Source organism: Cavia porcellus, unplaced genomic scaffold (genome assembly GCF_034190915.1).
Source record: "Cavia porcellus strain 051 isolate PalLab524CR breed Dunkin Hartley unplaced genomic scaffold, mCavPor4.1 scaffold_31, whole genome shotgun sequence".
NCBI lineage: Eukaryota > Metazoa > Chordata > Mammalia > Rodentia > Caviidae > Cavia > Cavia porcellus.
In genome coordinates this window covers 14,905,959-14,919,604 of record NW_026947514.1, presented here as the reverse complement: position 1 = coordinate 14,919,604, position 13,646 = coordinate 14,905,959, and the positions used below count along the sequence as shown (strand labels likewise).

General features: G+C 38.2%; 1 protein-coding gene across 13 annotated transcripts in view; it reads right to left on the bottom strand.

Annotated features, from left to right (window-relative positions):
- The window catches only part of Eml5 (EMAP like 5), a 205,438-nt gene that overhangs the window by 8,941 nt on the left and 182,851 nt on the right, over positions 1–13,646 (bottom strand). For all 13 annotated transcript variants that reach the window (XR_010044824.1, XR_010044825.1, XM_063240926.1 and 10 more), the window contains 2 exons: positions 1,075–1,248; positions 102–310 (listed from right to left, as the gene is read on the bottom strand). Coding sequence is in view for 11 of the 13 variants with exons in the window: in XM_063240926.1 (XP_063096996.1) it covers positions 102–310; positions 1,075–1,248 (383 nt within the window). In the remaining 2 variants the exon portion in view is untranslated. The remainder of the gene's footprint in view (positions 1–101; positions 311–1,074; positions 1,249–13,646) is intronic.

Below are 13,646 nucleotides of genomic sequence, written 5' to 3'. Positions count from 1 at the left end.
CAATTACAATGCCATACCCACAACATTAATGTGCCTTCTCTAAAGGAACACAGTTTAAAGTAGGCAAAACGATACCACATGCAACATGTTAAGAGACATACTGCACCAAAAGCCACGGCGAGCATGGTTTGCATCCGGGCGTCTTCCAGTGTGCTCAGCAGCCCTTTTTTGCTAAGAAGGGCCCTTCCTGCCAGTGTCCAGAACTTCACATGTTTTACTCCCACAGAAACAAACTGGGTATCTGAATCTGGTCGGAATTCTGCTACAAAAATACGCTGGTTGTGCCCAGCTCTGCTGGCAATTTTGGCACCTGAACAGAAGACACAAACACATGCTTCATCTTCATTCTTAACTTCCTCCAGAATCAACCAAATCAAACAGTTTCTAAATGAGGAAATATCTTATTTTGATATCCATAAATAAAATTTTACTAAAACGCTTGTTTCTATGTTGTCTTACTAATCTGAACTGTAAGAGCGGAATCCAGAGGCTGACAGAAACTAAACTGTCTGCAAAGGTGAGAAATGTCTGCCAGTGGCTTTCCACAAAGTGTCCTGGACTGCTGGCGGCTCAGCAAAACTCTGGCAGGGCCGGGAACCTGGAGGACAAGCACTCCCCTCCTCCTTCCTACCACCCGAGAGCACACATGCTCAGCCGCTTTCTTGTCATTCACTAGGTAGAGTTTAAATTCACATCACACGCAAATGACATATTTGCTCGTTGAGTCTCTGATCTGCCACAGCCTGTGAATCATCCTAATGGTTTTGTTAATTTATGCTTTGTGGGCTGTTTCACTGGGTTTTTAAAATGAAACACCTACAGTCCCACCAACTCTGGGCTATGGTGAATAATACTTTCACCAATTTAAATACAGATTTCTTATTTGTGTGTGTGTGTGTGTGTGTATTTTTTTTTTGAGACAGTCTCCCTTTATAGCCTAAGCTGGCTTTGAATTCATGATCCTCTTATCTCCACCTCCAGAGTGCTGGAATTAAAAGCATGTGTCACCACACTCTTTTTCTTTTTCTTTTTTTAAGCATTTGTGCTTTAAAAACATTACAAAAAGAATCCTACCTTCCTGCCATCTCCAGATGGTAATGGTATGCTCGGGGTCCAGTCCCACAGACAGCAGCAGTTTGCCGGTGGCACTGAAGCTGACTGAACACACTCCTTTTGAATGGTAACATCTTAGGATAGATAAAGTCTGTTTGTTCACCGCATCCCAGATGTGGATAGAAGGTGCTGTGGCTAAACAAAGACAAAATTCAAAAGTAGTAATTGCCCTGTTATGACGCTTCCACTTCCATAGGTGATACGTATCAATCTCTGAAAAAAAAGCTGTACTTCATAAAGAATAGCTCAGCATTAAGATTACATTTTAAAAGGAAAAGAAGGGGATGGGAAGAAAACAAAATGAGGACTAGGACATATCTCTAGGCTATATTCCAAACTTTTGAGAAGACAGCGCTTAGATAAGCCAACTGGGTAATTAGGATATTAACCAACTCATCACAAATTAGGCCTGCCTGGGGCGGGAAGTGTAGCAGAGTGGCAGAATGGTCTCAGCAGGCACGGGCCGGGATTTGGTCCCAGCACAGCTGAGGGGGCAGGTCTTACACACATTTTTAATCTTTATATATAACTTCATCCCATGTACACTACACAAGAAGTATGTTAAACGCAGGCACACATCCAATACCGATGGGGGACAGATGAAAAGCAGGTGCAACTGAGAAAGGTAACACATAGGGAACTACCTGAACAGATTGCAGAAGGAAATTTTTAATGATACAGCTACCTAGTAAAAAGCTACATATAACTTAACTTAAAAAACAGAATTTCATGGAGAAGATAAAACCTCAAATCTTTACAAAATACATTATCCATCATTTCTGCTGCTTTGAAAGTTTCTTTCAGGTTGTTCGCCCCACACCCCAGCCTGGGGATCTAACCCAGGGCCTCACACGTGCTGGGCAAGCACCCTGCACTCAGCCACAGCCTCAGCCCAGGGCTCTGCATTGAACATCACACACCTGTACTGTCTTTTCTCAATGATCTGTACCTTATAAAAATGGATACCTAAGTTAACTCAGCAACCAATTCGGTTTTAAAGCATAATTAGTAAACATTAAAGTACATTTACTCAGATTGTATGATAAATCTTAGAAAACCTGAGTAACATTAAACAAGACAAGCTGCCTTAAATTACTTGATGAAGAAATAAATTATTTCTTGATGAAGAAATAAATTTCACTAACATATATTCTAATTTCTGTATTTTATCTCATTGGCTATAAATTAAATCTGCTAATTCTTCAAATAAAGCAGCTAACGTGTATTAAAACATAAATATCAAGTAGAAAGTTCAGGTTTATGTAAGTGTAAAACATCAAAACTATGGGGAAACAGACAAGTTCTCCAATCATGAAACAGTTTCCTTTTTTGAGACAGGATCTCGCCATGCAGTCCAGGCTGGCCATAGAAAACTCACTATGTAGCCCACGCTGTCCTTCAATTCCAGCATTCCTCCTGCGTCAGCCTCCGGAGGGCCAGAATTATAGTGTGCACCATTACGCCCAGCTAAAACAGGTTATTTATGTTTGAAAAATTTATCACAATAATCGAAGCACTGGAGTAAAATCAGAACGTTCTTCTTCACTCAGAGTCGGAGTCCGGCACAGGTAAACTTAATTTCACACGCTGATCGTTCCCCATTGCTTGCTTGCTGTTCCATCGTCTCCTTTTGTGTTGTGTCCAAACAAGGACTCAGGGAGCCGGTTACACTGCTATAACTGTTTTCTTCAGGGTTTTCTTTTTTTTTAATCATAAAGGGATGCTGGTTTTTGAGGGCGTCTTATTTATTTACTGAAGTGAACCTGTGATGTTTAATCCTTGATTCCACGTGTACCACACAGTGTACTGCATTCGCTGCTTTATGTCTTCCACGCACGGATGAGTCGTCCTGGGGGTGCCGTATCACCTTCAGGACTTGTTACTGCGTTGTGTCTGCAGAATCTTCCGACAGATGGCTGACAAGTCGTGCACTAGGTGAGGGAGGTTCTGAAGGGGCAGCAAAGTCCGCGATGCGAAGGCAAACTAAAGAAACCCACCAACCCCAAAGCCAGAACAAGGGCGCTGAGGAAAGGAAGCTGCACCACCCCTGGACCACGGCGTCTCCTGCACCAGGTCCAGCACGCAGGCTGTCCTGGGAGAGGGCTGCCCCGAGGGAGGGAGGCTTCGCTGCAGTGGAGACCAGTCCGCTGGAATAGCATCACAATATTCCAACCCTCCTCACCGGGAAAAGGAACACAGGGAGTGGGCTATCTGCAAACCAGGGCGCTGGACAAACAGAACCTGAGAGCAGAGTCAGAAAGCGCTGGCAGGCTCTTGGGAAAGTGGAAAACAAGTGCCGGCCCAGGACCAGAGTGCAGAAAAAGCTACACTGCTAGGGTGTGGTGAGCTGGCAGAGACAGTGAACCAAACCACAAGGCCCTGGGAAGTTAGATAAACAGCCCAGGAATGTGCACTTGCCCATTCTTCCCCCAAACACCGAGAGGGCGCCCATGGGCTCTCCTGCTCACTACCCACCATCCACCATCAGGGGCCCACACGAGAGCCCTGCTCCCAGCCCCCCGCGGGGTGCTGAGGCACACCAAGTTCACGTTCAGGGACTGGCAAGGGATGCCTTGCAAAAAACAAAAAAGGAAGCCAGAGGGTGATATGCAGTGCGCTGATCAGAAGTGCTGTGGAGAGAACGCAGAAGCTACACGGTTTGCCAGGCAGGTGAAGAGAACAGACATTCAGAAGGCCTACCTGTAAATCAGCAGGAAAGTGGGTGCTGTCAGGCAACTGAACAAATGATGGGGGGTGAAGCTGGGGATTTAGCTCAGTGGCATAAGCGCCTGCTTGACAAGCGCAAGATTGTGAGTTCGATTCCTGATACCAAACAAACCAGCAAAGGAATGATGGGTGTTGAGCAGCTCTGAGATCAGCAGGAGCTGGCTGTAGAGTGAAGAGGGTGAGAAGCAGCATGTTGGGTCACATGATTCTCCAGTGAGTAGGGGTACGGGTAAGATCTGTCCAGACCCCTCTGCACTTACAGATCAAAGCTTTCCGTTTGTGACCATGGAGGAAAGAACTCGCTGACTGTGAGAATGCTTTCATTTTGTACTTTTGCAACTGTGTGGGTTTCTTTGGGAGGCTGGTTATTGCTTTTCCATGTGTGTGTGTGGGTGTGTGTGAGTTTCACTTTGTAGTTTAGGCTGGTCTTGAACGCGCACAGTGATCTCATGCCTCAGCCTCCTGGCTGCCGGGATTACAGGCATGTGCCATTACACCTGGCTTTCCCCTTTTTTCTTGGCTTTCTCTTTCCCTCCATCTTTCCTTCCCCACCCTTCCTTTATCTTCCCTCTTTTTTGTTCCCCACTCACTTAGCTTATACAAATGGAGAAAGAGAATTAACCAGTGCTTTAATTCAAGTACAGTCATATTCCTTGATTAATGACCCAGTTACTTTTTTTTTGGTACCAGGGATGGACCCTTGCACTTGCTAGGAAGGTGCTTAGGCCACTGAGCTACATCCCTGGCCCCAAGTTACATTCTTTTTTTTTTTTTGCCTTTTTCCTTTTTATCGGTACCAGGGATCAAACTCACGACTGCCTCCTTGCAAGGCAGGCGCTTATGCCACTGAGCTAAATCCCCAGCCCCCCAAGTTACATTCTTGTGACACTGTTAAATGAATTGGCTGCTGAGGAATTGTACATACACATAATGTAAATGTACATTACAATATTCAGAGCAAAGAAATAGTCAAAGAAAACTCCAACTTGACTTTTTTATTTGCATAACTCATGCAGTACTGTTATATATAACAGAATATAAAAGTATAGTATTGTATTGCAAAGTACAATCAGCAAAAATTACAGTACTGTATAAACAACGTGAACTGTACTAAAAAAAGATACTGAGGCTCTATAAACAAGAGTCACAGGACTGTACAAAAAAGATGAGTTGTAAGTCTGACTGGTTGGTCATACGTCTGAACAGTCGTTACACAGGTAGTTCATTGAACAAGGAATATCTGTAGTACCTTTCATATACACGTCAGGTATCCCTTAACAAAATTAAATACAAACAAATAAAATTCAATACAAAGGATCCAAACACAAGCTAAATATAAGCATATTAATAAATTCTAGCCTTGTCATAGCTTCCTTCCATCTCCAATTACATTTCTCCTCCTCTGCATTCCTTCTTTGCTCCCACACATTCTCTCCATTGGATGTCTACTTAAGCTATTAAAATAATATCAATAGAGTTCAATCTCCCATTTCTTTCAATTGCTGTTTCTCTTTTCTCCATCTTTCTGATCTACCTACTTCCCCTTTCCCTTTTTTCCTTCTTCTACCCACCACATCCTGTCAGTAGTAGTGCATTACTGTTTTTATGGGTTATTGATAAAAGAATAAATTGTTAAAGCAAGTTTTAAAATGCTATAAATTAATACATGTTTGTACCTGCTGATATTGATATAAGCAGTAGGGATTCTCTCTTTACAACACAATGACTGGGTCTGAACTGAGTTAAGTGGGAGGGACAGACAAGTACCAAAAAGCAACCAAAGCCAAGGTTACAAAATTGCAAAGCAGAAACTAATTCAAGAGCTTATTATACTGGCAACAGAGTCTTTCCAATTTAACTGACCAACCCTCAAAACACACACACACATTGAGAGAGTGAAACAGACAGACAGACAGACAGAGACAGAAACAGAGAATGCAAAATCAAGACAACAAACTGTCTCCAAAACTTGAACTCTCCAAAGCTAACCCAGTGGGCATCAATGGGGAAGAAATAAAAAACTAAGCAGCAAAATGTAGAAAGTAATAAAGGAAATAAAAAACAGTTCAATAAGATATCAAACTCCAAGATGATATCACTAAACAGATAATGAACTTAATATAATTACTGAGCTTAAAGAAGACAAAAAGGTAGCTGAACTAATCAAACGGATACAAAATAAGGTTACCACATACCAATAAAAGGAATAATTCAACAAGAAAAGATAACAATTATAAACATATATGCACCAAATACTAGCACACTCAAGTTTAAAAAAGATACTGGATCTAAAATATCAGATAAACTAGTGTAATTGTAATGGACCAGAATATCAAGTAGATCAACTAGTAAAAATCAATAAATATCAGAAATGAACCACACCTTTGAACAAATGAACATAATAGATATCTACAAAGTGCTCAACACAACAATAGACTACACTTTCTTCTTAGCAGCACATGGAACTTTCTCCTAAAGGGACCACATGAGTAGGCTACAAAGCCTCCTTAAATACATAAAAAAAAGAATTGAGAATTCCATGCATATTAGCAGACTACAGTTCAATGAAACTAGAAATTAACAAAAACGCATAGAATTTATGTAAACACATGGAGAGAGATATATTCCTGAGTAACTGATGAATCACAGAAGAAATCAAATAAAAAATTAAACAGTTCCCTGAATCAAATGATAATGTCACTACAAACATACCAGAACCTACAGGAACCAATAAAAGCAGTCCTGTAGCTCTGAAAGTCCACACTAGAAGAACAGTATGATCCTGAATAAATAACCAAATGATGCACTTCAGAGATCTAAAAAAAAAAACAAAACAAAACACCCAACTGAACAAGAACAATCCAAATCCAAACAAGTACAAGGAAGGAAATTATAAAGATCAGAGTCGAATTTTGAAGAAAACAAGAGACACTATTGTTGACTTCCTGTTTTGTTTTGAAATCCTGTGTTGTTTGCACTGTTTTGTTCTGATCTGCTTTGTTCTTTTTTGTTTTATTCTCTTTATAGTAAAAAATATCAGAGTAGAAATTAATGAAATCGAGACAAACACTTATACAAAGAATCAATGAATCGAAGAGCTGGTTCTTCAAAAGAATAAACAAAATAAACAAAACCTTAGCCAAACTTACCAAAAAAGGAAGGAAAAAAACGCATATCAAAGCAATTAGAAATGAAAAATGTGATATCATATCCAACAACCTGAAATCCAGATTATAAGAAGCTACTTAAAATTCCTGTTCTCCAACAAGCTGAAGAATTTACAAGAGTTGGACAGATTCCTAAACACATATGAATTACCAAAATGGAACCAAGAAGATATAAAAATACTGAACAATATAAACAGACAATAAAATTAAGGAAGCAACAAAACACCTATCAATTGAGGAAAACCTCAGAGGCTGATGAATTAATTTATCACTGAATTTTATAAGAATTTCATGGAAGATATAACACCAATATTTCTCAAAACCTTTCTGCTCTAGTTCCCTATAACTGTGGCCATTTTGACAATATTTATTCTGTTTATCCAGGAACAGGTTTTTTTTTTCATTTTGATGTCTTTTATCTCTCCTTTTTTTTTAGAGTAGAGTAGTTTTCACTGTAAAAGTTTTGCACTTTGGTTGAGTTAATGCTTATTCAGTGTAGTGTAGTCTAGTTTAGTTTTTGAAGGTACTATGCATTCTTTCTTTCTTGGTGGGTTCACTGTTGGTGTGTATTGATTTTGTACCCTGATACTTTGCTAATTTTGTTTACTAGTTCTAAAAGTCTTTCAGTGGAATTTTTGGGGACATATATATAAAGGATCATACCAACTATGAATAAGGATACTTTGACTTCTTTCTTTCATACATATAAATAAATCCCTTTTATTTATTTCTCTTGTCACACTGCTTTGGTTAAAGTTTTGAGTTCTGTACTAAACAGCAGTAATGTCTACATCTTAGTCTTGTTCTTCATTTTAAAGGGAATGCTTTCAGTTTTTCTCCACTTAATTTGTTGGTAACTGTAAAAGTTTTGCACTTTGGTTGCAAAACTTAACACTTATTCAGTTTAGTGTAGTTGCAGTCTTATAAGAATGACCACAGTTCCAACCAAATTCCAACAGCATTCTTTACAGAACTAGAAAAAATAACCCTAAAGTTATAGGGAACCAGAACAGATTCAGAGTAGGAAAAGTGATCTTGGGCAATAAAAGCAAAGCAGGAAGCATCACAGTCCTGAATTTTATACTAAAGAGTGATAGTGGCAGCAGCAAAACAAACATGCGGGTCAACGAAACAGAGTAGAGAAAGCAGAAGCAACCAGAGGCACATTCAGCAATGTGACCTCTGACAAAGCAGCTGAAAGCATACACTTGAGACAAGATAGCCTCTTCAGCAGAACGCTGCTGGGAAAGCTGGTTGTGTGCATGCAGAAGATTAGGTCTAGACCCATGTCTCTCACCATGCACTAAAATAAAATAAAAACTGATCAAAGTCCTAGATAGAAACATTGAATCTGCTCGAAAACAAAATGGGTAAAACTGATGACAAAGGCAGAGGACTTTCCAAACAGAACACCAAAAACACAAGAAATACCACCAAGAATAAATACAGAGGACTAATATACAGAATAAAGAACTCAAAAAATTAAACCCCTCATATAAAAGACCTAGTAGCAAATGCTATCAACAGATACTTCTTAAAAGTACAAATGGCCAATAAATTCATGAAAAAAAAGTGTTCAACATCTTTGGCTAGTATAGAAATGCAAATCAAAACAACACTCAGAGTCTATTTTAGTCCAGAAAAAATGGCTATCACCAAGAACTGTAAAAACAACAGGGCCAGGGATATATGCTCAGCAGCACAAGAGCCTGCCTGCCAGGCACAGGGTCCTGAGTTCGATTCCTGGTACAAACCAAAGCAAATATAACACAACAAATGCTGGTGAGGCAGCAGTTTTATAAAAAAGGGAATTCTTTTACATTGTTGGTGAGAATGTAACCTAGTACAACCACTATGGAGATCAGTGTGGAGATGCCTCGAAAAACTGTAACTGGTAATGCCATTCAACTCAGCTATCCTTCTACTAGGTATCTGTCTTCCTAGTTAAAGTCATTATATTTTAGTGATATATGCATACCTATGTTTATACAGTACAACTCATAATACCTAAATCTTGGAAGTGGTCTATAGGATCAAAAGATGAATGAAAAAAGAAAATGACACATACACACACTCACTATTCAGCCATAATAAAGGATACATTTATATAATTTGTAGGAAAAGGAATGCACTTTGAGACCATAATGCTAAATCAGATGCAAAAGGTTAAATATCACATGGTTTATATTATATGACAAACTCAAACTATAAGAAGCAAAGTGGAGGTTAGATAATAGGAAGGCAGACCTTTTGCAGATGGGAAGGAATCTTGAGATAAAGGAAAAAGGGAGGGGGAAAGGGAAAGTAAAAGGGATTAACATGTGATATGTACACGTACTAACTCCCCATGATGAGTGCATTAATTATGGATCACAAATATGTACTAGTAAAAAAGAATATTGAGGATTTTTGCAACTATGCTCTTTATGGATATTGGTCTATATTTTTGTTTTTATGTCTTTATCTAGTTTTGGCATTGTAGAATAAATTTGGAAGTGTTCCTCCTCTTTTTATTAGATGGAAAAGCTTAAGGAGCATTTTTTCAGCAGTAAATTCATAGGTGTTGGGGGTTGCTCGAGCCGCTCCCCTAAGGTGGCGCTCGTTTCCTGCTTCCGGGTCCCTGTTGCCGCGCAAACAACCCTGCCAAAATGAGTGTCTACCTAGCTACCGGTGACTGTGGCCTATCAGCATGCGACTTCTGCTTCATATTGATTGGTTACTCAGATCCTATATAAGTGTGTGTTTCTGCCCCCAACGGGCAGAAGAGGAAGAAACTTGAGGGTGGCGGATCTTGTCAGATCCAGCTTCGCTGTACACAATGAATATTGAGAGCTGATCCAAACACAGTTACGTCTTTTGTTGCCCGCGGCGCCGTATACATAGGGCCCTGGTTTTTTTATTGGGAGAGTTTTTAAGTTATGGTTTTAATCTTACTGCTGGTTACTGATCTACTTAGATCTTTCATATCCTTTTGGTTCAATTTTGATAGGTCATGGGTAGACCAGAACTGTGAGATGTATCACTATTTGGGATCACTCTGTTTTCCTAATGTTGGCACTTTTAATTATATTTCCTTCTTAGAATTGCTTTCATTTCCTCCCACAGGTTCTATTACCTTGTTTCCATTATTATTTGACTCTAGGAATGTAAAATTTTCTCCTGATTCCTTCAGTGACCCATTTGCCTTTTCAGAAGTGTATTACTTTAATCAACATGTGTTTGTGTACTATATGATTTATTTCCTGATTTCTGATTTCATTCCATTGTATCTCATAGGAGACGTGATTATTTCAGTTTTTTCTTCGTACTTTTAAGATTTCCTTTATGGCCTATATTACTGTGATCATCCACCATGCTTGTACTGGATTCTAATATATCCCTTCATGTCAAGTACTGTTTATTTTATGAAACTGGGTGCTCCAACATTCAGTGTGTATATATTTACACTTGTTACCTTGTCTTGGAGAATAGTTTCCTTTACCAATATGGCTTTGTCTCTTCTGACGGATTCTAATTTATTTATTTATTTATTTATTGGATCAGAGACAGAATTCATGACCTTGTACTTGCCAGAGATGTGCTTATGCCACTGAGCTAAATTCCTGGCCCACTAATTCTAATTTGATGTCTACTTTATCATATACAAGTATAGCTTACTCCTGCTTACTTTCAGATTCCAGCTGTTTAAAGTATCTTTTTTAACCAGGTAAGTATGTCTTTCTAGGCAAGCTGTGTTTCTTGCATGCAATATACAGTTGGGTCATTTTTGTTTTTGACTTGCTACTTTTAATTGGAGAATTAAGACTATCACATTAAGTGTTATTATCGAAAAGCATGTACTAATTCCTACCATTTTGTGTTTTTCCAATGTTTTACTTATTCATGATTCTTATTTATCTATTCCCCCCATGAGATTTGTTTTTTTCTTATGATTTTATGCTTGTGATTGTTTTCTAAGTAGTTTCTGTAATGCTGTCTTCATTGTCATGAATTTGTTTAGTTCATACTTATTTTGGAAGGTATTTCTCCTTTGATGTTTGACAGTCTTGCAGAATATATTATTCAAGGGTAGCAAATGTATGTGTGTGTGTGTATTTCAAGTCCCCATGGCCTTATAGTTTTTGCTGAGAAACATGCCGATATTATGATAGATTTGCCATTGTAAGTGTTGTGGTGTTTCTAACAGCTTTTAAAATTTTTCTGTTAGTACCTATGTATTGTTTACAATGTTCACATTCCTCATTGTAAGCTGGTATGTGAAATAGCTTTTAATATTTTTTCTTTGTTCTGAAGTTTTGGCAATTTGACTATGATATGTCATGGAGAGGTTTTTTGAACATGTGTATTTGGAGTTCTAAATGCCTCTAGTACATTTGGATGTCTATCTCATTCCTCAGATGTGGAATTTTCTGCTATAATTTCAGTGAATAGCTTTTCTATGCTATTAGCCTGTGCTTCCTCATCCTCCTGTAGGCCAAGAGTCTTGTTTTTTTTTTTTTTTTTTTTTTTTTTTAGCATTTTCCAAGAGCTCTGAATATTCTGTTCTTTGATTCTGACTTTTTATTACTATCTGAATGTTCTAGAACATCCTTGGAAATTAAAAAAAAATCAGCTTTGACACTTTCAGTACTATTGGAAAACTTTCAAATCTAGGGTTCATAGCCAAAAGGGTTGCTTTGTGTTCCTCAAATTGGACTCTGGTTCCCAGAAAGTTACTTTTCAGCTTTGGCTTCCATGTTTTCTATATTATCATCTCCATTTACTTCTACATTTTCTCTGTTAAGTGTCTTCAGCTGCCTCTCAAGTTCAGTGTGACCACTTTGGGCTCCAACTTAACACTAAACACATCCTCCTTTTTCCTCAATCTTTTCTTTGATAATAGCCAGGGCCTGACAGTAGACTGAGAGTTGATGAATGCCTTCTGTTCTCTCCCATAATTGTAGTTATTACAAACTGAGCAGGTACTATTCATCTTGATAGTCATAGTCTCTGTAGAACAATTAAAATCTGTTCTGAGTTTCTTCTATAGCATTAATACCTTCTTAATCATAATGAACCATATCAGCATCAGCTCAAATTTTTATGTCACATGAGATTAAATGCCTACTAATACTAATAAATACTTCCTGTTTATCTTCATTCAAACAGATACTATCCAAAATATGCGAGTCTGGGACTGTATGCATAAATGCATCATCAACACCATAATGAAGTCTCTATTATGGTCACTGAAAGACCCAGGCAGTCCACTGGAACAGGCTTTCTAGCTGCTCATCTTTGTTGTACTCTCTAACACCTTAGTAACAGAAAAAAGAAAATTATAAACGGTTTTGGATTTTGTGAATTTTTCACATTTGATTGATTGTACTGCAGAAATTCTTTTTTTCTGATAAATCAATATATTCTTTTAGCTTTGTCCATTCTTACAAGAGCCACATATAAATTCTTGCTAATTTGATGGGGTTGTTTTATAGAATGGACACATCTTCTGGATAAGTCACTAAGAAGAATCAAATACTCAGTGTGGTTGTACTCCAGGAAGCTGACACAGATTCTGTTTAAGCAGCCTAAGTCGTTAATAAAATCTACAACTTAGACCCTGTATTGTGAGGTATACGTGTGGATCATGCACTAAGGTGTCAGGCTGCACTCTTTCAATTGGAGCAATCAGACTCTTTTGCCTTGTTTTTTGTTTTTTTGTTTTTATTTTTGGTACTGGGGATCGAAATCACAATTGTGTGCTTTCAAGGCAGGCACTTATGCTGCTGAGCTAAATCCCTAGCTTTGAAGTCTTTATAAATTCTAGATGGTTTTTTTTTTCATACTGGGAATCAAACTCATGATCTTGCACTTGCTGTGCAGTAGATAGTAGTTCTTTGAGGAACTGGTAAAAATTTTTCCACTGTGTGTTGTCTCTTCACTCTGTTGGTGATTTCTTTTGCTGTGCAAAAAGCTTTTTAGTAAGATGAGATTCTGATTGTTGATTCTTTGTGATACTTCCTGTGCAATCAGGGCTTTGTTCATAAAGTCTTTGCCTACATCTGTGTGTTCAAGAGTTGTATCTATTCTATCTTCCAGCAGATTTAGCATTTCTGTTTTAATATTTGGATCTTTGATCCATTTTGATTTTAGTTTAGTGCATGGAGAAAGATATGAGCCTAGCACTAATCTTCAACATATGGAAAAAGCCAGTTATTCCAGCAACATTTATTAAACAGGCTTTCTATCAGTGAGGGTATTCAGGTCCTTTGTCAAATATAAGGTGGACTAAGTATATCTGGAGTTGTTCCTGCATCTTTTAATCTGTTCTATTGATCTGTGGGTCTGTTTTTTTTTTTTTTTTTGCCAGGACCACACACTGTGTTTTTATCACAGTAACTTTTTAGTATAATTTCAAGTCAGGGATTATGTTGCCTCTGACCTTGCCTTTGTTGCCCAGAATTGCTTTTGCTATTCTCGGTCTCTTCTGGTTCAAAATGAATTTTAGAATTGTTTTCTCTAATTCTGTGAGGTATGCTATTGGTATTTTGATAGGGAGATTGCATTAAATCTGTAAACAATTTTGGAAGTGTGGCTATTTTCACTACACCTATTCTTCCTAACCAAGAACAAGGGATTTGTATTAAATTATTTTAAGTG